Genomic DNA, 24,279 nt, shown 5'->3' on the forward strand with positions numbered 1-24,279 from the left:
CAATAGTATTTCTAAAGATGTGTTTGATTACTAGAAAAGTATACAGTGGCACTCAGGGGCCTCCCACCCTGGGAGCCAAACCCCCTCTCCAGGGCCTCGCATTTAATTTCTCTGAAATTAATTTGGAAATGCTGGTCAGGAGGGCTAACAAAAAGACGGCTGCAGATTACTTCGCCTGGAACAAAGGGGAAGCAGAAACCCTGTGATTCTGCTCCTGTGGCCTTGCTCCTGGGGCAACACAGCTATGAATTATCCTTTCCTGATGCTGAATTGTAGGGTTACAATCCAGTTCTTAATATTGTGTAGCAGGGTGGTTACCCCGCTCCTGCCTGAGGGGTTTAAAACAGCCCTGGCAGAGGGCTGGGGCAAAGGGGAAAGCTACTGGGCTGATTGGGGAAGTAGCCACAGCTGGGCCATGCCCCAATCAGGCCCCAGCTGGCCTGTATAAGAAGCCTGGGAGCCAAGAGCTCAAGAGTCTCTCTCTGAATACAGAGAGAGAAGGGCCTGGCTGCAGCAAGCTAGAGATAGTGTACCTGAGCGGAGCAGGGCTGGGAGCTCCAGCCTGGATAGCCCCAGGCTGCGGCCTGGTAATAGGCCAAGGGGTACTGGGGATTGCAGAGGGCAGCCCAGGGCTAGGCCAAGGCAGCAGGTCCGAACCCAACCTTGCTGATGATGAGTGGCCTATACTGCAGTCTGCCCCAGAGAGTGGGGGCTACCTGGTGACTGGCAGTGGCCTTCACCTGAGGTGAGGTGGGGTTAGTGGGTGGGGGTTCCCCTGGGAGGGGAGACCTAGCATATGTATGGGTATTGCCAGGGGGCAGCACCCAGAGCAAGGGGCACAGGGGTCCTGGGAGGGACACGGGGGGCCAGTGCAGAGGACAAGGCAGATCACTGGCCTGCAGAGGGTGCTCCAGAGGCTGGTGAGCTAATTCCCTGGATGACCAGCAGGAGGTGCTGCAGAGGTGAGTCCGGACCTCTTACAATTGACTATGAGAGAGATTCCCAAAAGCACTCAATGGGAGCAATTAGGCCAGTGCTGAACTCAATGGTAAAACAACTGACTTCAATGGAAGCAGAGGTAGGCTAATGCTGAACGCTTTTTAAAAAGCAACCCAATTATTTAAATTGTTACATTTAATCAAAGGCATTAATATGCATTTAAGTAACATACTGAAAATATGCTGAGAAATTGTTAGAGCCATTGCAAGCCACAAAACCTCACTCACCCACTCCTGTAATAGACCCATAATTTCTGGCTGAATTACTGAAGTCCTCTTTAAAGATTTAAAGTTACAGAGAATTCAACATTTATTCCAGTAGAAACCTGCAAGTGACCTAGGCCCCATATAGCAGAGAAAGGTGAAAAATCCCCAAGGTCTCTGCCCCCAAATATGATGGTCATTTGGACCCTGAGCATTTCAGCAAGACCCAACCTGGAAAAGAATACTCTGTAGGAACTCAGAGCCTTTCCTATCCAGTGTCACTGTTGCTCCAGAGCTGAAGAAAGTGTGGATGTTAAACTGTGTTCCCAAAACTAGGTTAGCATCAAAGTTGATTCAAAGAAAATGATGTGAACAAAATATATATATTTGTATTCACTTGTGCTCCAAAAAGGGGCAAATAGAAAGAGGCAAAATTAATCAGGAAATATTAACTTTAAATTGTTAAGAGGGTAGCACAAGTGATGGAAGTTAAAAATGAAAAAGTATTTGACACTCTGTAAAAAAAGTATAATAGACACATGCTTCCCCACAGTGACAATGCATCCCATATTTTTCATAGTGATATTATTATGATTGGTTATAGCATAATTATGATGCATTTTATGCAAGATAAATCATGTAAGGTATAATTGGAAAAGTTATGAATTGCTGAATATGATTATCCTATTTTTATGCATATTTCATTTTTATCTGAAGTTATGAATATTGACTATGTATCTGTATTTCAAATGTAGTTACACCTGGATAATGCCCACTAGACAAGATGCTTTCAGTCTAGATAGTGGGTGGGGAAGGGCCTATTCAGGGCAATGGGCCATTAGGAAAGAATAGGCCTTAGGAGAAGCTTATCTCCCACCTGGGGAACCTTCCTGAGAATCCTACAGAGAGCCTCCAAGTAATGGCTGCTATGACTCTCTAGAAGGACATGTGACCAGACCACATGTCTGTGGACTCCATCTTGGGATGTCAATATTTTTCCACAGACTGGTTTGGGAACCAAGCAAGTGCAGCTTGCCCCTTAAGAATCTGCAACCTGCTTGTATCATCTCTTACAGTGAGAATCTGCTAATTCATATCCAATCTACCTAGTATATTTGGCTTAGTTTGTGTTTTTTGTTTATATGCTAGGTAATCTGCTTTGATCTGTTTGCTATCCCTTAAATCTATCTTTTGTAGTTAATAAATTTGTTTTTGCTTTATCTAAACCAGTGAGTTGGAGTGAAGTGTGTGGGAATCTTAGCTCAAGGGGTAAAGGCTATTGCATATTCCTCTCTACATTGAGGGAGGGGGTGAACTTTATGAGCTTACTCTTTATAGTTCCCTGTGCAGTGCAAGAGGGTATAATTTTTGCGTTTATACTCCAGAGGGGGTGCATGCCTGGGGAGTTGCCTTAGCTGTAGCCTTTCCATTGTTGGTTCATTGCAGGGGCTGGACAGAGAGCCTGCATGTAACTGCAGCTGCGTGTGGCACTACCTTTATGAAGGCTGGTGTGTAAGTGTTTGCATGATTGGGATCTTACTGAAAGAAACAGTTCATTATCTATATAAAAATGAGGTTTCTGGTTTTGGTTGATATGTAAAATTAAATAGCAAATACTGCATAGCACTTATCTTTTATATCAGATTTGTTGGAATCTGGCACTGGAAGCCAGCTAGTCACCTTATTGTTATAAAATCCATCTTTATGGCATAGGACACAGGGACAGACACAAAAGGTTGGAAGCATAGAAGCATATCTTCATAAGTACTAAACAGTCCCCATTGTTGGATGACCAGAGTGAATCATCATTTATGTAGGTTATATCGAAGTTCACAATCTTCAAGTCCTTTTTAAGGTACATGTAGTTCAATTTGTTTAACGTTCGAGCAAAGGCATATTTAGATGCACAGCTATATGCTTCCCAACTGTAGACCTTCTCAAAGTGCATGTCAAAATATGGATTATCCTAAAAAAAATTGAGAGAATGAAATTACTAGCTTTATAGGCACTGGAACAGCAATATTTATTGTTTTATGCTTAGCCACCTTGTAGTCTTTATCTCACTATAATGGATTCATGAAATATTTCCACAATCCATAGACATTCCTACAGGGGTGGTTCTTTTAAATTTTTACCAAGAATGCCCTAAAACAGTCTGTAATCAGGTATAACTCTCAATGATGTGAGCACGGGTTTCAGGATTTGTCCAAATGAACACACTACAACTTGTGACAATTATAAGACACAATTTTAAAATGTACAGGACTGTAATATTGTCCAAAATGTACTGTATGAAGAGCACTTATCTCCTATTATAAATAAATTCCCCTATCAAATTAAGAGTATTGATTGTCTTCTTTGCCTATATTGCAGATTTCTAGGTTTACTGGCTCCTCTGCTTGCTTAATGCTAACACTGGCTTTAAAATTAAACCTGTTAAATTAAACTTTGTGAATGTCATTAGCTGTAGTTTATTATCAACATTTATCCTAATGTTAATGACTTTATGATTAAATGTTTTTTCATCAGAAATAAGACAGGCCTTGATCATACCCTCCTATGAAAAAAAACCTGTGGGAGGAGGTTCTGGAATAGGAAATCTCTGGGAGGATTCCCTCAGATAGCTCCCTCAATCACTGCATTATGGGAGTGCAGTTCAGTGTAGCCATGCTATGAGCAAGTCCTTCTGGCTGCCATGGCTGTGGGAGCTCTGGGATGTGACGAGAGGAAAGATAAATCAGCCCTAAACTGTTATTTTTTTTGGCCTAAGCTGCATGGAGCCAGGAGGGGCTGGGAGTGGTTGGACATGTCGTCCACCCCCTACCCTAATTCACCCAGATTTACCATAAACACAGAGTGCATAAAGTACTCATAGTATGGGAAGGGAGATGTGACTGACCCTTCCCCCTCATGGGCATGAGCGGAGTGTCATGTTCTTGTACCAGACATGGACGAGCTACACAGCTTGCATATACACTCCAGATGTGTTCATCATAAAATCCTTTCAGGCTTTGCCAGGTATGGCTGAGATTTGTTTAAATAAGGTATTTTACATACACACACACACACACACACACACACCCCTAGTGACTGAACAGTAAAATACAATTTAGCATTCCATTACATCTCCCCCTTTAAGTTCTACATTCCCACCATTTACAATATTTACACTATCACACGCTTTGTTCAGTATGGATCAGTCTGTTAAATATCTCTGAAATGTGTTAAATTTCTAATTACATGATCCAAACACAACAAATCGGTCATCTAGCTAGCTGCAATGACTGTCTCTGGTCAGTTTGGAATCTGAGTGTTCTTCATGTTCTGCATCTGCCATTTGTAGAGTTTGTTCAGCTCATTGTTCTTTCTGAGGAACAAACTGTAGACGTTGACAGTTTTTGTTGAACTCTCCACTGTTGGTCTCAATCACATATGATCGTGGTGCTGAATTATTTCTTTACAGCAGCTGGAGTTGTCCATCCCTTTTCTCCATCTAATTTGACAAAAACATGGTCGCCAGGTGGTAGATCTGGCAGTTCTCTAACCAAGTGATATGTTGTAAAAGTGTTCATAAGCTTTTTTTTTTTTTTTTAGCCTTTTTATCCTATTGGGCTACTTCATGTCTGGTCATGTTGGAGATAGAACTACTGTTCAAGTTTTGGAAAAGAACCTGAGTTGTCTTCCCATCAGGAGTTTTGCTGGACTGTATCCAGTAGCTGCTGTTGGCATTGCTCTGTTACTCAGAAGAACAAGGAATGGATCTTCCTGCTGTAGGATTTTCTTGGCTGTGTGTACAGCTTTCTTAGCATCTCCTTTTGCTTGTGGGCAATGTGGGATGCTAATAATATGATCAAAATCATATTTCATTCAGAATGACTTACATTCTGCTGCAGTGAATTGTAGTCTGTTGTCTGTCATTAGTTTTTCTAGAATACAGAAGTGATCAAAAGATAATTTTCAATTTCTCAGTAACACTATGACATGTTATTTCTTTCAAGTGCATTATTTCTATATACCTGGAAAAACAATCCACTCCAAACAGATTTTGATGTCCTCTGACTTTGCATAAATCTGCATCTAGTCTCTTCCAAAGAGACTCTTCGGTAGGTATGTTTTATATACTGTATGGTTCAGCATTGTCGTCTTTGTGGATTTGTACTGGATCTCATTTCAAAAGTCCCCTATTATCATATCCGTCATCAATTTCTTTCACTAGCCCATAAGGGCTGCCATATTGCAGCTGAGAAGGTTGTTGGTCTTTGATCCTAGGCACTCTGAACAATTGGAAAAAGGCAACCAGAGTGCCCATCTTTAAAAAAAGGGAAGAAGGAGAATCTGGGGAACTACAGACTGGTCAGCCTCACCTCAATCCCTGGAAAAATCATGGAGCAGGTCCTCAAGGAATCCTTTTTGAAGCACTTGGAGGAGAGGAAGGTGATCAGGAACAGTCAACATGGATTCCCCAAGGGCAAGTCATGCCTGACCACCTGATTGCCTTCTGTGATGAGATAACTGGCTCTGTGGATATGGGGAAAGCGATGGACATCATATACCTTGACTTTAGCAAAGCTTTTGATATGGTCTCTCACAGTATTCTTGCCAGTAAGTTAAAGGATGGATTGGATGAATGGACTATAAGGTGGACAGAAAGCTGGCTAGATCGTCTGGCTCAACAGGTAGTGCTCAACGGCTCAATGTCTAGTTGGCAGCCGGTACCAAGCAGAGTGCCCCAGGGGTCAGTCTGGGGCTGGTTTTGTTCAACATCTTCATTAATCATCTGGATGATGGGATGGATTGCACCCTTTGCAAGTTCGCAGATGACACTAAGCTGCGGGGAGAGGTAGATACGCTGGAGGATACGGATAGGGTCCAGAGTGACCTAGACAAATTGGAGGATTGGGCCAAAAGACCTCTAAGGTTCAATAAGGACAAGTGCAGAGTCCTGCACTTAGGGTGGAAGAATCCCAGGCACTGCTACAGGCAGGGGACTGACTGGCTACACGGCAGTTCTGCAGAAAAGGACCTGGAGATTACAGTGGATTAGAAGCTGGATATGAACAGTGTGCCCTTGTTGCCAAGAAGGCTAATGGCATATTGGGCTGCATTAGTAGGAATATTGCCAGCAGATCGAGGGAAGTGATTATTCCCCTCTATTCGGAACTGGTGAGGCTACATCTGCAGTACTGCATCCAGTTTTGTGCTCCCCCACTAAAGAAAGGATGTGGAAAAATTGGAGGGAGTCCAGCAGAGGGCAACAAAAATGATTAGGGGGCTGGAACACATGACTTAAGAGGAGAGGCTGAGGGAAATGGGGCTATTTAGTCTGCAGAAGAGAAGAGTGAGGGGGAATTTGATAGCAGCCTTCAACTACCTGAAGGGGGGGTTCCAAAGAGGATAGAGCTCGGCTGTTCTCAGTGGTGGCAGATGACAGCACAAGCAGCAATGGTCTCAAGTTGCAGTGGGGGAAGTCTAGGTTGGATATTAGGAAAAACTATTTCACCAGTGGTGAAGCACTGGAATATGTTACCTAGGAAGGTGGTGGAATCTCCATCCTTAGAGGTTTTTAAAGCCTGGCTTGACAAAGCCCTGGTGGGGATGATTTAGTTGTGGTTGCTCCTGCTTTGAGCAGGGGGTTGGACTAGATGACCTCCTGATTTTCTATGTATGCATAGCTTTTATCTTTGTAAACTGTTTCTGTGATGAACTGGTACATGCAGTTCAGAATACCTCCAGGGTTACTCAGAGCTGTGTCTGGCAACTTAAGCTCTGGGAGGGGTTAAAGTGATTGTACATCCCTTCTGAGAGGACTGAGACATCAACTCCTGAGTCAGTTTTAAAGTCAGTAGTCTTGCCCTGAATATTCAGTTTTGCTCTCCAGGCAGGCTCTGTCATCACAAGTGATAGATTCCAGAAACAATTACTTTTGATTGTCTATAATATGAATCAACTCCCTGACTGCTTTGGTGCAGCAAACAGACGCAGACATGTCCATATATTGTACAATTATTACACCATGTGCCTCAGCTGGAAATACATCATCTCTTGGGATATGTCTTTTTCCACACTGTGATGGGTGTTCAACCCACACTTGCCCTGAAAATGTTAATGAAGGCAAAGAAAGTTAATTAATCCAACAGGCCACAGCTGAGGGTAATCAGGTGGCCAAGTAATCCCGTGAATGAGTAAAGGAGTCCAGGTCTGAGCTGGGCTGGACTTATAAAGATAGGAAATTGTAAGCAGTGGGGGCTGCTGAGAAAGGGCAGACACTCTCTGGAAATGGGGAGGAGTGTTTTGAGACTGCAGAGTGAGTAGGATGCAGTCATTTCCTGGCAAGAGGGAGAAGGGTTTTGGAGCTGGTAGACCCAGAGAGAGAAGGGGGACCAGTGGTTGGAAGCAGTCTAGGGAAGGTGCAGTGAGGGCTAGGAGAGGAAAGCTCAGGACTGCTGAGGTTGAGGGTCCCTGGACTGGAACCCAAGTAGAGGGCAGGCCTGGGTTCCCCTACCAGCTACTGGGGAGTGGCCTGGGCATTGCAGATGCTAGACAGACAGCAGGTCTGGAAAGACTCTGAATTCCCTGGAAGGTGAGGATCTTAGTGACCTGGCTGAAGGGCTGAGTCATGATGAGGATGCCACGGTTCCTGGAGTGAGGTGGATCTGCAGAGGGAGAGGACGATGGGATAGGCACCACCTGAAGAAAGTGCACCACCTGGCAGAACTAATCCCCAGGATGGCCAGCAGGAGGTGTCACTGTGTGAGTGGACCCTGTGACACATACCTTGTGCATGTTGGCTGGAATTTATTCTTTTTAGATTGGGAGTTCTCTCTCTTTGCCACAGGGGTTTTATTATGATGCCTTAACACTCAAGTGTCTGTTATAGCGTCTAGGCTAGTTTCAGGCTTTTCAAGTTGCTCCTGCCTTTTGTTCTGTTTGACTAATTCTGACTGTTTTGCTATCTGTATAACTGTGGCTAGGGTTAAATCTCTCTGCAGTTGTAGCTGCTGTGAAAGGTTTTTATCTGTTAACCCAATTACCAGTCTGTAATGGGGTCAGGACTCATCACCGCTGGCGCCTCCTGCTCGTTGCTCCAGGAATTAGCTCTTGTCAGCCGTGGAGCACCTTCTGCGCGTGGTGTCTCGCCCATTGTCTGCTCTGCTGGTTTGGGACCTGCATTGTTCCCTGCTCAGAGGCATCTGCTTCAGGACACTACCCTCTGGCAGTGCCCACTACTCCAGTCTCACCCCCTTCCGGGGGGAGGGGAAGTTAACATCAGTCCTTTAGCTTGCACCTGCCTCAGTGGCCAGCCACAACCCCAAAGTCTAGCCCCTCACCTCAGGGGCAAGTTGCAGTCTATTTTGGCCACACTCCTCCGTGGCCAGGTGCAGTGCAAGGGGGGGGGGGAAAGGAGAGACCCAGGCCCACCCACTACTCTGGGTCCCGACCCAGGGACCCTGTAGCAGCAGCCTCTCTCTGCCCTCCTTCTCTCCCCTCCTGTCCGCCTATCTTCCCTGGGCCACTTCCTCTTTGGCCCCGTGCACCTTCTCGACCCTTTTTATCAGGGGCCGCAGCCTGGCAGGTAACTGGGCCAGAGCTCTCCTCTGCTCCCCTGAGCCTGCCCAGCACTGCTCTGTCCAAGGTGCTATCTCCTTAACTCAAAAACAACAAGGAGTCCGGTGGCACCTTAAAGACTAACAGATTTATTTGGGCATAAGCTTTTGTGGGTAAAAAAAACTCACTTCTTCAGATGCATGGAGTGAAAGTTACAGATGCAGGCATCTAACTTTCACTCCATGCATCTGAAGAAGTGAGGTTTTTTACCCATGAAAACTTATGTCCAAATCTGTTAGTCTTTAAGGTGCCACTGGATTCCTTGGTTTTTTTTTTTTTTTGTGGATACAGACCAACACAGCTACCCCCTGATAGGACTCCTTACCTCAGGAGCCAGTCCTCCCCCTTGCTAGTCTCCTTTGCTAGGCAGGCTTTATATGGGGTCAACCCCGGTCCTGACTGGCTCTCCATAGGCCTTTGCTGATCGGCTGCTGGTCTGCGCAGCCTCTCTGGCTTGTTCCAGCCCTTTTTCTCATGGAGTGTGGTGGCCACCCCACTACAGTCTGATATTTTCACGTCTTGCCTTCCCTAAAATCAGTTTTCAAACAATGTACACAGAGCTCTTATAAAACATTCAACATTTTCCCCTGGTTCTTGAATTCCCTGGTGAAAACATGCTCTTTCATAAACATTTCTATGAGGTATAGAGTATGCATCAAACATAGTCAGAACCCTTTCATAGTTATCTTTGACTATTTTCAGTGAAGTCAAAGGACTTAAAGATATGCTCTGCTTGCTTCCCCATAGCATAAAATAAAGACAATAGCTGTATATCTCCAGTTTCTTGGTTCAGCTTGGTTGCCATGCAAAATATTATTTCCAGTCTTTCCATTCTGAAGGTTTATAGAAGTTGAAGTTCTCTAGGGCATTGAAGAGTGGTACGTTGATGAGATCCTGAAACCTTTGTTGCTTTGTTTCTTCGGTTTGCAACCTTTGTAGCCTTTTCCCTTCTGTTTCTATTCTTTACTCCTGACACCATGTCATGTTCTGTATCAGATATGGACTGGCTGTACAGCTTGCCTTTAAGATATGTTCATCATAAGATCCCTTAATGCTCTGCCAGGTATGGCTGAGGTTTGTTTAAAGGAAGTACTGTATTTCACACAGAGCCATCTAGTGGCTGAACAGTATAATACAATTTAGCATTCCATTGAAGAGAGAGAGAGGTGTGAAGAGGGACAATCTTTTGGGGGTGAATGATTCAGACCAAGATTTGTTTTTCTTGGAAGAAAATTGCACTGATTTTTTTCTTTGAGAACTCTGCATGAATTCATTTTTATGTAGAATTTATTGCAGTATTTGTACTTGGATTATATTCATTTGGCTGAATATCTATTAAAATCTTGTATTGTAAATGCAATAAGGTATTTTCCTCAATGCACCTTCATCTTCTGTAAAATTGAATTTAATTCTGTCTCTGGGTTTGTTCTGATGTCTGTTTTTACTGCCAATTTTGCCCCTTCCATAGTTACACATGAATTACTACTGATTTGAATCCTTTAGCTGCAGGTCCAGTCATTAGGGCACTAGGCTAAGACTTGGAAATTAAACCTGGATCTCCCTAGTCTGCTATACACTTTGTGTGTGAACTTGGGCAAGTCACTTAGCTTCTCTGTGCCTCAGTTCTGTATCTTAAAATGGGGATAATAGTACTTCCCCAACTTACTGGGGTGTTGTGAAGATAAATACATTAAAAGACTTGCAGGTGCTCAGATTAGTGATGAGGGCTGTATAAGTATCAAAGATATATACATCCTGTTTACTTTACTCATGAAAAACATTCAGAGGAACCAAGTAATGTGAGCAAGATTTGGTCCCAAATATTTCAAGATTGCAGTTCATGGGAATGCAGTTGCTAGCTCCATGTCTTTGGGTCCACCTCTTTTTCATTATATCTGTGGAGGTTTTCATGGGAAAGCTCCAGTGTAATAAAATAGTGTGTGGTCACTACATCTATTTAAAAAGAGTAAATCATTGAAAGTTAAGTGTCTTAGGCCTTGTTTAGGTGCACATGGACTTAATCTTTAAGTGATTTAGTTAAACCCGTGCAAGTTTGTATACAAACACTAATTTAGTTTTTTTTAATTTTGAAAAAGCAAGATTAAATCAATAGATTTGTTAGTTAAAGGTCCATGTTCCCACTCCATATCTATAGGTGCAGGCTACCTTCTGGGCACACAAATTTGTGCCACTTACTTCTCCACTCTGCAACACTTGGGAATGTTCAGGGACTAGGCATGGTCTGGGGATTCCCTGGCAGCACAGTAGGCAGATGCTCTTGCATCCTGAAGATCTGCTGAGAGCCATGAGGACCTCAGAATTTGTGAGCTAAGGGGGCAGAATCCCCAGATGCTGCTTCCACTGATAGGAATAATTTTGTCCCCACACCTTGCAGAATTTTATATAAAGTTCTGCAAGTTGAAATTCTGGAATTTTCCTCATCTTTACTCAGGTTATTCCAAGTTCAAATATCCTGCCCTCAATTATATGTAAGTAACTCAACTGAAGACATTGAGTTAAATTTTCCTTTTAGTTACACCAATGTTAATCTACTGATCTACTCCAGATTTACACTGGTGTAGCTGAGGTCAAAAAGTGACTGGGAAAATCTCTATTACGAGGTCCGGCTGTAGGCACCAGCAAAGCAAGCACGTGCTTGGGGTGGCACAATTCTAGGGGCAGCATTCCAGCCATTCTTTTTGCTTGGAGCGGCAAAAAACCTAGAGCCAGCCCTGTCTAGTTCTACAATAACATACAAGCAAGAAATAGGCTATCTTGACTCTCATATCTAAGCTGAGTTTACAGAGCTGACAAAAAAAAATTATTGTAAGCGGAGCAAATGTGATCTGGAGTCTCTGACAAATGAGAAATCTGTATCCCCATTATGCCACTTTTTTTTTTTTTTTTACAGAATCTTTCTTAGTAGAACTGCACCTCATCTGTTGTCACAAATTGTAACATAAATGCATTGTGCTAATAGAAACTTACAATAAAATACAGCACTTACAGCGTCTGCTTCTTTTCCATCAATCATCTCCAGATCTTTCAAAAGCCACTTTTCAGCCATTTCATATTTCTCATCCAGATCTATTCTAAAGTGTTTCACCATAGATATTTCTACTTCTCCACCTTTAGTCACTGCAAGACAAAAAACTAGTTTACTCAAACAGACAATTGCTTTCCAAAATATCTGAAAATGAAATACTTCATCAAGCTGCATTTTAAACAATAGTTTAAAAACTAGAGCTATATGAAACTTGATGGGTTTGTTTGCACAGCGAGCAGAATTTAGCCCAATGTTTGCAGCCCATAAACTCTATTTGCTTTTAATAGATTCTTTTTTTTCACCCTAACCCAACCTGTAAAGACTAATCTTGTTTGTGGGAAAGCTTTGTTGTTGGGTTTACTAAAGAATACACTCATTAAGGCCCTGATCCTGCCTTTAGATCTGTGCAAGTAGATCCTCATGTGGCTGGAATCCTACTTACTTCAGTTGTGCACCATGCACATGCAAAGGTCCACTGAGTTGATGGACTGTGACCAAAATCAGTTCTGAGTCTGTGCATTTACATTAATACACGTCCTATGAATGGAAGATCTGTTTTCCTATAAAATATTAATATAATACAAAACAAAAATAACATGTAGTATTTAAGAAATAGTACTTGAAGTTCCAACTTGTCTGTGATTATCTTCTGCTAATAGGGAGTAAGTGAAGGAAGGATAGAAAAACTCTTCATAATCCTCATCAATATTAATTAATTGCATTAAGCACTGAAAAGGAGATCAGTATTGTAGATTATGCATGTGAATTAGTGGGGGAACACTGGAATTTGAACACCTATATTAGGTAGGTTTATTTTATTTTATTTTTTAATTGTCAGATGGTGTCTATGGCTTCATACAAAGAGTTGTAACTCTGGCACCCTTCTGAGAAGTGGTACACCTCTGACCTAATGGCCTGCTTCTTCAGCATAGTACTCCAAAACCATTCTTCCCCTGCAGCTGCGGCCTGACCTCATCACTAGACATCATCACATACCCTCTGGGGGAGTGATCTGGTCTGAGAGTAGAAAGCTGTAGAAAAAGGGTGAAGACCAGTACTAGAAGCACAGCATGTTTTTAAAATGGAATTCCTGGACATCTGGCAATAACTTCTTCCTATCCAAATTTCTTTTGCCCTGCCTTGTTAGTAAGAAATTGGTAGTCCCTGTGGAGGAAGTTTTATGCTTTTTTGTCAATCATTTTACTGTACTTAAAAAAATAATAGAAACAGATTTAAAATAAAAACAAGTGTAGGGCCTGATCTTGCAAATTCTTGCTAAAGTGTATAACTCTACTTACAGAAGAGGGATTACTCCCATGTGCAAGGGTTTACTGGGTTAAGCCCGTATTTCATCCTGAAATACAGAGACAAACAAACCCAAAACAACAAATACACTGAATATAGTTTTTCCTGCAAATGCACAGTAAAACAGGGTGGCTTGCTTTTTTTTCTTCCTGGCCCTGTCTGTTGGGAAACCCAACTAATTACTGCTTTTTTCTAGTGCTAGGCTCTAGACTCCAACTAGGAGTTAAAATCATATGACATCTGAGAAGAACATGTGTTAAGAAACAGCCCTAGAAATAGTGAAGTCCTAGCTCATCTAAAATGTCCTCACTTCTTTGGTAATTTAGGTTATCCAAGTTCCTATTCCTCATATTCCCGTGACAAATTGTATAACATCAGCATTTCTCAGATTTCCCATTTAATTTAGGTTTGAAATTTCTTCTTGGGGGAGAGGAGCCACATTATAGTGCCTTGGATTGTTTAAATTGTTTCCTGGGGTGTTTTACAGAAGAAAAAGAGATGCAGTTTGGGGATGCTTGTATTTTCCAATGGATGATATTAAGATGTCATTGCAATCCCTCCTAACCACATCAAAACGCAGTTGCTAAAAATGGCTAGACATCTCTACGTTTCAGTTTTGCCACTAATTGGGTTGATTAGTGATTCAATGTAGGGGAGTATATAATATCCTAATTCCAGACTTTTACCATTTGCCACTATGAAAGTAAAGAGAGACAATATTGGGAATATGGCATGGAAATAGCAGCATTTATCTACCCGCATTGTGGTTTTATTGTAGTATAGCTTTAAATGGGATAGTCTGCTAAAGGTTTCTGTTTGCATCTATGCAAATATTTGGTTATTTACAATATTTTCTTTCTTACAAGCTATTGACAGGCATAATACAGGTTAACCAGGAAGAATAAATTGAGACTACTATTGAAAGGATAAGATTTTAGGTAGAATGTTTTGATCTTACACTAATTGTGCTGCTAGGATATATACTTGTCACTTGTGAAGAATTAGAAAACATTTGTCTGTATTTAAAGGATATTAAAACAGTAACAATTTTGTTTTAAAAGATTTCATGCCTGATATTTGTACATCTTCTAAATGCACAAAAATACCAACCTGTTTTCAGCGTTCACAGAATTTTTTAAAATAGAAAAGTCAGTAAAAAGTAAAACAAATTTAGGCTCCTAATCCCTTATGGATACTGCACAAAGCCATCACCCATTCTGACCTTATATGATATCACTGGGAGGCTCTATTCAAGAAACTTCCCGGATTAGAAAGAGCTGTTTAGGTCAGGATTAAGGACTGTATCCTGCAAGGTGCTGAGCAACTTGAACTCTCAGTGACTACAGTAGGAATTGGAGGATGCTCACCAACTTTCAGGATCAGATTTACTCTGTGCCCACCACTTACCCAACTATGTTAGAGTGGGGGGGTTTCTCTCTCTCACACACACACGCGCGCGCGCACGCACACTCACTCTCCATTCTTAAATTTCAGTATATTTTCCATTATGTCTACAGAGATTCTCCATTAGGTGAATTTGTTTAGATGATTTCTTCACTGGTTTGTTCTTTTTATTCTGTGGAAACAACACTCAAATATTTCAGAAGGAGCTTTTGCTCTCTTTTTTTCCCTTTGAATGTTCCATAACATAACTTTAATCTGATTTTTTTAAAAAATATTTGTCATAGTTGTACAAACTATCAACCTTCACAAAAATTCCTGAAGCCCATATGTAGCACATGGTTTGAACCTCAAGAACAAAAAGGGAGCAGAAAGTAATATTCACTTCTACCTACTAATCATATTTATAAATTCCCTAATTCTGAACAGCTTTCAGTGGTATAAACAATACAATTTCATTGATTTCTAAATGTATTTCACTAGGTGATATTTATTAAATAGGCATTGACAAAGTTATATAGCAGACACATTTGAAATGAATTTTTTTGTAAATATTCTAGTAATAAGGTTATGCCACAGTGAACAATCTTACTTTATTATAGTAATGAACATTCACAATCCCTTGGCTTAAACAAAGATGTACTTCAGGCAATGAATAACAAGAAACTATACTTAAACACAATGAGGGGATGGGGACTGCAAACACTAAAAAAAGAGGAAGAGAACATGTTTACTGAAGAATGTTATGGTTATTATAAAAATACAATTAGTATTATAAAATAGCAGTCTTTTAAAGGCAATTAGCTACACAAAATATGCTTGCAAATAGTCAATACAAAATGTTAAACTATTCACAATCTCATTTTTGTGTATTATAAACAACTATGTATCTGGTGCTTTTCAGAACTGGTCTGAAGTAGGGAAAAAATGCATACTCCTTTCCAACCCTATTTTCAACTTCCTAAATGTTGGCTACAACTTTCCAAAAGTGCAGGGATTCTGAGCAATGCAGTAGGTGTCATGCTGTAGACAAGGAAATGCCCCGAACTAGATACAAATGAGAAACCTAGAGAGACTTCAGACAAGGCTAATGGTTTCAGACTCCTCTTGCTTTATGCATGTCCACATTTTAAGACTGCAAAGGAACTGCTTGATTGAGACTGACAGCAGAGACAGCAATCTGGCAACATACTGGCCTGTCCCAAAAGATTCCAACCCATTTAATGCCATTAACTACAGCGGGAGGAAGTGTTGCAGTTTAGTTGCTCGCCACTTATTTCAAATACAAGCTCGCATTATAGGCTCCGCTACTTTTTATTCAGGCAACATTCCCATTGAAGTCAATGGGAGTTATGCCCGCATTTAATCGTGCGGGATCAAGCCCTATATATATATATTATTGCCCAACATCATCGGACCAAATTCTTCACTGATTTACCCTTTTCTTGTTCAAACTATTTATTTCAGTGGCGATGCCCTGCTATAACACAGGGCGGCAAATTTTACTCTCCCCCTTCTCTTCTCGCTGCGTGAACAGTTTCTATCCACTCTCAGCGATGCATTTGGAAAACGCATGTGGCTAAGGGGCTATCCAGTTACTGTTCTATACTGTCACTCGCTTTATTACCACACACAATGTGCTTGGGCCAGAGGCTATTCCTAAACATCCTCATGTGGAAATCTCGGATCCTTCTTACTATGCAATTATAATCTGTTGCACATACTGTGAATTAATGAAAGCGACGCTTTAAGCCTTCCATTTAACAAAGGAAGATCCTTCAGACAATGGACAGCGGCGCAGGCACGATCGTAAAATGTAGGCTATATTCGTGTCAACAGCCAACATAAAGGAACAAGGCCCCAGACACCCGTCTCCTCGGGTTTAAGGTTAGGAGTCTGGCGCGCAGCGGAGCAAAGGTAGCTGTCAGTTACACTTCACCAAGAAGAGAGCCACAAGGTCTCACGTACGAGGCTTCTGTGCCATCTTCTTTGCTTGTATCTACACTTGGTTTAATATCGAAACAAGCGCCCTGCGTTTGTTTCAATTATACTAGGCCAAAGCCTAAGTTGGACGCAGGATCATTAGTTAAAAACCTTTCTGAGAGGAGCAGCACTTCCTAAGAGTTCAGTACACCGCCGTCCCCTCCCACCGACCCTGCTATTCCCACCACGGGACAAGTCTCTGCTCTAAGGGCAGTTGTCCAGACCGCCACGGGGAAAGAGCTTGCATTAGAGCCCTTTGAATACAACTTCAAAATAGTTCTTCATCAGTCTAGTACCATGCACATTCCACATGCAAGTATTCCAGGATCTGCGAAACGGGAAGGTGCAAGGTCAGCTGCCAGCCAGCGTGCTGCAGGGAGACTCCCCTGAGTCACAAAACTAGGGCAAACGTTCCCCTCCAGCGCCTGGCACCGTTGCCATCAATATAAGAGCCTGATGTGCAATGCAGATGTTGGAATGCACCTAGTGACCAATGCAAATCAGGGCCCGAGCTGGGCCCGCAGCAGGACCCAGCATCGTTCGCAGGCTCGCTGGGAGCCCGCAGCCCGGACGCGCGTGGGAGAGGGCGAGCCCGCCGCTTGCTCGCAGAGCGCGGGGCTCCTTCCTAGAGACCGATACACCTGCCCCCTCCGCCCCTGCGTTACCTGCGGCACAGAGGTAAAACGTGTCGTGGGCTGAGCACTCGATCTCTATGAACTCCCGCAGGCTCTGCCCCAGGGGGTGAAACAGCTTCTTTTGCAAGTCCTCTTTCACCAGCGAGGACATTTCCTTCGCGGCAGGCGAGGCTGATGGTGACTCTCTCTCTCTCTCTCTCTCTCTCTCTGGGTCTCTTGCGGCTCCCGAGCAGGTGCCCGGGGGTCTCGGTCTCTGCAGACACCCCGATCAGGCCTCAGACAAACCTCCAACTTCCCAGCCGCCTGCCGCCACTCGCGCCCAGCACTGACTCTCTGCGGCTTGTCCAGAGTTTGGTGGTGGGGGGGGCATACTCGTGCGTATGGGTGTTGCGGACATATATAGCCCCCCGGCTGTTACCCTGCGCAGGCATTTTTAATATCAAACCTTCAATAAAGACCCACGACCTCGGTTTGATTCCATTATACCCATCAGTTAACAGCTGACTGGAGGTATTGATTGGGATCATCTTCCATTAAGAATATTACCACTGGCAAGAGGAAAGGCAGAAGCAGGGCTATCTACCCACCCTTTCCCTCCCTCCTCTCCTACAGTAGCGCGGCTGCCGAACACTTAACTTTCCCCACAGGTCTGCGTGCATTGCTTCAGAGCAAAGTGCCAACCAGCTCTTGGCTCCAGACCGAAAAGTAGCTTCAGCATTAGTCCAAATCCAGATTTTCATCAGGGTGAATCTGGCCTATTGTTTGGCAATCTGATCCTCCAAACTGACCCCTTCCTTATCACACAAGGCGTTTGCAGCAATCACTGCGGTGTCTTATGAGACACCTTTTCAAGTTCTCACACCCATCTCCTCCTTCCCTTGTCTTCAAAATTAAATCAGATCTCATGTCCAAAAAAAGTGTGACAAATCTGTCATTATCAACCTCTGTTTGCAGAGGTTATAAACTTCTTTGTAGGCTTATTTCAATCTAAAGGTGTCATGGATTTTTAATAGCAATTTGAATAGATGGTTTTGCTCCGATATGATGCTTTGCTGATCTAGCAATGAAAAAATATCTACTTTTAATGAACTAACGGCTCTATTGTCCCATCAGTAATATGCACGTGTGAAACACTTTTTACATTAAATGAGAAACAGAGGCTGAAGACTAACCTGTAGGAGAACACTTCAACCTCCCTGGCCACACAATAGCAGATGTAAAGGTAGCCATCTTACAGCAAAAAAAACTTCAGGACCAGACTCCAAAGAGAAACTGCTGAGCTCCAGTTCATTTGCAAATTTGACACCATCAGATCAGGATTAAACAAAGACTGTGAATGGCTATCCAACTACAGAAGCAGTTTCTCCTCCCTTGGTGTTCACACCTCAACTGCTAGCAGAGCACCTCACCCTCCCTGATTGAACTAACCTCGTTATCTCCATACTGATTTATACCTGCCTCTGGAGATTTCCATTACTTGCATCTGAAGAAGTGAGGTTCTTACCCAGGAAAGCTTATGCTCCCAATACTTCTGTTAGTCTTAAAGGTGCCACAGGACCCTCTGTTACTTTTTACAGATTCAGACTAACACGGCTACCCCTCTGATACTTGATCTCATTTAATGGTACAACTTATATGAAGCTGTTCAGTCATTACTTTTGCACAGTATGGTAAGTGGCATGCAGAGAAATGTGTTACTGAGAAGACATTGCAAAGTATTTTTTATTTGGAAGCAGGGAGTTTTACTTGAGATTTGCAAAGCTCTGAAGGCATGTTGCAAACTGACCAGGTCTGCCCTATCCTGTTGTCCTTGAGAACAGCGGGAGTCGCCGGGACAATTGAACAAACTAAAAGGTCTACCGTTACAATCAAACAAAAGCTACAGTTCTTTATACAGCCGTGGCAATCTGTACAATCTACTTCTTCAGGAGGCTATCAAGTCAAATAGTTAACAAAACCTTTTAAAGAGATTGGACAGCTTTATGACCAGTAATAATATCTGCCATTATGAGATAGCTATACCTCATGCTTCTATAAACTGATTACCTGCTTGAGCTGGGAAAGAATCTGCCTGTCCTCATGTAACACTATTCAGGATTGGCCAGATGCATTTGGGAGGGAAAGAGGAAGCCATCCTCTGAAGTGTTAAATACTCCCTTGGAAGCAGAATACATATGCTTCTAACCTATGGTTAACTATGCTTGTCACCCAGCAGATGTTTCCATAAGGTTCCTCAGCAGTACAGTATCCCTTAATTTCAAAACTTGCAATAGACTGTTCCAATCTTTGATTTTTCTCCCATTCTTAGATGCCTGTTGCAGCTGGCTATTGCAATTATTTCTGTGTTCATATCACATCCATCAACATGGTATTTAAGCGCTTCATTTATTTTTAATTTCTTGTATTCTCACCCAAATCATTTCACTACTTACAGCCAATTTTTATCTCACTGCCTTAGTAAATAATTTCCTTACAAAGGATCTCCGCCCCCCTCTCCCCCCCCCCCCCCGCACTTCTTCCTTGTACATAAATTAACATCCATAGGTACAATCTAACATTTTTCAACTTTGAAAACTCAATGGCAACATTTGCATTTACTTCTTTTCTTAAATGAAGTCAGTTCTTTAGCTGTCATATTTATGGATCACATTTAAACTTTTAACTTGCCAAGTGACTGTCCTCTTTCACTGTCTGAATCACGTTGGTGCTGCTTCTTGTCAACACATCTTTGTTGCCTGGTGGGAGATGCTTAGCTCTTCTTCCCTGTGCACTGAAGCTTTAATTTTAGTTTGTAAAATAATGTTGATTGCAACAGCGTCTCTCTTCGGCAGGGTTTGTTGTGTTTCTAATGTCACTAACTATTGCAAGGAAAAATGACACCAGAGTATCAGAGGGGTAGCCGTGTTAGTCTGAATCTGTAAAAAGCAACAGAGGGTCCTGTGGCACCTTTGAGACTAACAGAAGTATTGGGAGCATAAGCTTTCGTGGGTAAGAACCTCACTTCTTCAGATGCAAGAGTGTGATCTCAATTAGTATGATATAAATCCATAGTAATACCACTGATTTTTGTCTCTGGCCTATGGACTCCTGCAATGAGGATCTTGCAGGTGAGTTATGAAGCTGAAGACTATTTTTCCAAAAATTGTTTTGTTTTTATTACTAATATTCCATAGCATCATAGATATACTTGGTGATTCACTGACATGAAATAAGATGTAGTCACTAACTTATAGGTTTTTACATTCTCAGAGCCTAATTCTGCTCTTGCTTCCTCTGGTGTAAATTGGGAGTTACTCCAATGAAGTTATGCTAGTGTAAAACAGTGTGCTTTAACAATAAACTACCTAAGTATGGGGTAAGTATGTGGCTAAACAACCACAACATTTGAATTGTTTAGAATCCTAGAATATCAGGGTTGGAAGGGACCTCAGGAGGTCATCTAGTCCAACCCCTTGCTCAAAGCAGGACCAATCCCCAACTAAATCATCCCAGCCAGGGCTTTGTCAAGCCTGACCTTAAAAACCTCTAAGGAAGGAGATTCCACCACCTCCCTAGGAAACCCATTCCAGTGCTTCACCACCCTCCTAGTGAAAAAGTTTTTCCTAATATCCAAGCTAAACCTCCCCCACTGCAACTTGAGACCATTACTCCTTGTTCTGTCATCTGCTACCACTGAGAGCAATCTAGATCCATCCTCTTTGGAACCCCCTTTAAGGTAGTTGAAAGCAGCTATCAAATCCACCCTCATTCTTCTCTTCTGCAGACTAAACAATCCCAGTTCCCTCAGCCTCTCCTCATAAGTCATGTGCTCCAGCCCCCTAATCATTTTTGTTGCCCTCCACTGGACTCTTTCCAATTTTTCCACAATCTTCTTGTAGTGTGGGGCCCAAAACTGAACACAGTACTACAGATGAGGCCTCACCAATGTCAAATAGAGGGGAATGATCACGTCCCTCAATCTGCTGGCAATGCCCCTACTTATACAGCCCAAAATGCCGTTAGTCTTCTTGGCAACAAGGGCACACTGTTGACCCATATCCAGCTTCTCATCCACTGTAACCCCTAGGTCCTTCTTTGCAGAACTGCTGCCTAGCCATTTGGTCCCTAGTCTGTAGCAGTGCATGAGATTCTTCTGTCCTAAGTGCAGGACTCTGCACTTGTCCTTGTTGAACCTCATCAGATTTCTTTTGGCCCAATCCTCTAATTTGTCTAGGTCCCTCTGTATCCTATCCCTACCCTCCAGCTTATCTACCACTCCTCCCAGTTTAGTGTCATCTGGAAACTAGCTGAGGGTGCAGTCCACGCCATCCTCCAGATCATTAATGAAGATATTGAACAAAACGGGCCTCAGGACTGACCCTTGGGGCACTCCGCTTGATACCAGCTGCAAACTAGACATGGAGCCATTGATCACCACCCATTGAGCCCGACAATCTAGCCAGCTTTCTATCCACCTTATAGTCCATTCATCCAGCCCATACTTCCTTAACTTGCCAGCAAGAATACTGTGGGAGACCGTATCAAAAGCTTTGCTAAAGTCAAGGAATAACACATCCACTGCTTTCCCCAATCCACAGAGCCAGTTATCTCATCACAGAAGGCAATTAGGTTAGTCAGACATGACTTGCCCTTGGTGAATCCATGCTGACTGTTCCTGATCACTTTCCTCTCCTTTAAATGCTTCAGAATTGATTCCTTGAGGACCCACTTCATGATTTTTTCCAGGGACTGAGGTGAGGCTGACTGGCCTGTAGTTCCCCAGATCCTCCTTCTTCCCTTTTTTAAAGCTGGACACTACATTAGCCTTTTTCCAGTCATCCGGGACCTCCCCCGATTGCCATGAGTTTTCAAAGATAATGGCTCTTCAATCACATCCACCAACTCCTTTTAGCATTCTCGGATGCAGTGCCTCCAGCCGCATCGACTTGTGTTCTCCAACTTTTCTAAATAGTCCTGAACCACTTTTCTCCACAGAGGGCTGGTCACGTGCTGCCCAGTGCAGAAGTCTGGGAGCTGACCTTGTTTGTGAAGACAGAGGCAAAAAAATCATTGAGTACATTAGCTTTTTCCACGTCCTCTGTCATTAGGTTGCCTCCCTCATTCAGTAAGGGACCCACACTTTCCTTGACCTTCTTGTTGCTAACATACCCGAAGAAACCCTTGTTACTCCTAACATCTCTTGCTAGCTGCAACTCCAAGTGTGATTTGGCCTTCCTGATTTTACTTCTGCATGCCTGAGCAATAGTTTTATACTCCTCCCTGGTCATTTGTCCACTCTTCTACTTCTTGTAAGCTTCTTTTTTGTGTTTAAGATCAGCAAGGATTTCACTGTTAAGCCAAGCTGGTCGCCTGCCATATTTACTATTCTTTCTACACATCGGGATGGGTTGTTCCTGCAACCTCAGTAAGGATTCTTTAAAATACAGCCAGCTCTCCTGGACTCCTTTCCCCCTCATGTTATTCTCCCAGAGGATCCTGCCCATCAGTTCCCTGAGGGAGTCAAAGTCTGCTTTTCTGATGTCCAGGATCCGTATTCTGCTGCTCTCCTTTCTTCCTTGTGCCAGGATCCTGAACTCGACCATCTCATGGTCACTGCCTCCCTGGTTCCCATCCACTTTTGCTTCCCCTACTAATTCTTCCCTGTTTGCGAGCAGCAGGTCAAGAAGAGCTCTGCCCCTACTTGGTTCCTCCAGCACTTGCACCAGGAAATTGTCCCCTAAACTTTCCAAAAACTTCCTGGATTGGAAGGTTTAGGTTTGATCTGTTCCTTCCACATTTTTTAAAATATATTTGTGAGTCTTAAGTTTACAGATATATTTCTGCGATATCAGGAGTAAGGCCCGACAGCTGCACCTGCTCAGTCTCCTGATGCCCTAAAAAGCTGGGCCATATTAGCTAGGCTTGCTGACAAACTGCCTCTCCTGATTGGCTGAGGAAGCTAGCAGGCCTGTTCTTAAACCCTGCAGTAGCTTGCTGGCTGGCTGTTCAATGTACATGCTCTGGAGTCTCTGTTTGCTGGTGCTTGCCTTGCTTCTGCCCTGTACCTAGCATTGACCCTGACCTCCACCTGGCCTTGTTCTAGTCCTCCTGTTCCAGCCTCAGAACTAGCCTTGCTCCTGCCCTCCCAGACTCCAGATAATCTGGTTCTGATCTTTGATTCTGATTCCTGGCTGGCTCTGACTCTGCTTTGATCCTTGGCTCTGGCATTTGGACTCTGACTCTGGGTCTGACTCCTGCTGTGACCACTAGGCCACATCACCCATGACCTGGTCTCCTGGTATGCTACTGATTCAAAACATTAAACTGGATTAATTTTGAACAAACAATTCTTACACCCAGATCCTCGGTTACAGCTGAGGAGCACAGCATAGTTTAGGAGGAGTGCGAAGGTGGTGGCTTCTATGCCACCCTGATCCTAGGCCAGAGCATATGTTAGGCCAGACCCTGACATAACTTAGAGATGCCTACAGCTGGTGTGGGCAGCTGGGGATAAGCAAGGCATAAGGGTGCTCAGTTCCCTGGCCATGACTCCTTTGCTGGGATGGGTTGGTGTAAGAGAGCCATGAATACTTGATCTTGACCAGCTGAGGATGCCCCTACACTGGAATAATTGCTATGCCAGTTCTATGCCCGGACTCTGCCAGGTTAGTGCTTAGACTGTAAACTCCTCTTGGTAAGGGAGTCTCTGTCTATGGCTTTCTAGGTATTTACACAGAATTAACGCAAAATGGCTCCTGCCATAATGTGGGTACTATGAGATGAGGATATAATAATAATTAATAACTTACAACTGAAAATACCTTAGCTATGCTGCTTTCAGAAATAATTGCACTGTCTTGACCTGACTTCAGTGGAGTTACTTTATTCTCACCACTGTGAGAAGGGACTCAAGTCCCCCTATTTCACTGGCAGTCTTTTCTGCATAAAGACTGCAGAAGGTATTGATAGGAAGATTAATAAACACATTGCTTTTATTTCAAAATATTAAAAGGACTTAGCTTAAAAAAATCTGTTTTTTAGTTTAGATCTTGTCAAGAGTTTCAAAAATGTTCGACACTATACAAATAATGAAGCGGTTTGTATATATATTTTTAAATGCTCT

General features: G+C 42.9%; 1 protein-coding gene across 1 annotated transcript; it reads right to left on the reverse strand.

The window, feature by feature from the left end:
- Positions 1-531: 531 nt before the first annotated feature.
- Positions 532-17,531, reverse strand: EXOC1L (exocyst complex component 1 like). The gene is made up of 3 exons (XM_024102736.3): positions 17,208-17,531; positions 11,815-11,945; positions 532-3,168 (listed from the first exon to the last, which is right to left on the reverse strand). Exons 1-3 carry the CDS (start codon positions 17,326-17,328, stop codon positions 2,905-2,907), a joined length of 516 nt encoding a protein of 171 aa, XP_023958504.1. The 5' UTR covers positions 17,329-17,531; the 3' UTR covers positions 532-2,904.
- Positions 17,532-24,279: the final 6,748 nt, after the last annotated feature.

Source organism: Chrysemys picta, chromosome 5 (genome assembly GCF_011386835.1).
Source record: "Chrysemys picta bellii isolate R12L10 chromosome 5, ASM1138683v2, whole genome shotgun sequence".
NCBI classification, from domain to species: Eukaryota; Metazoa; Chordata; order Testudines; family Emydidae; genus Chrysemys; species Chrysemys picta.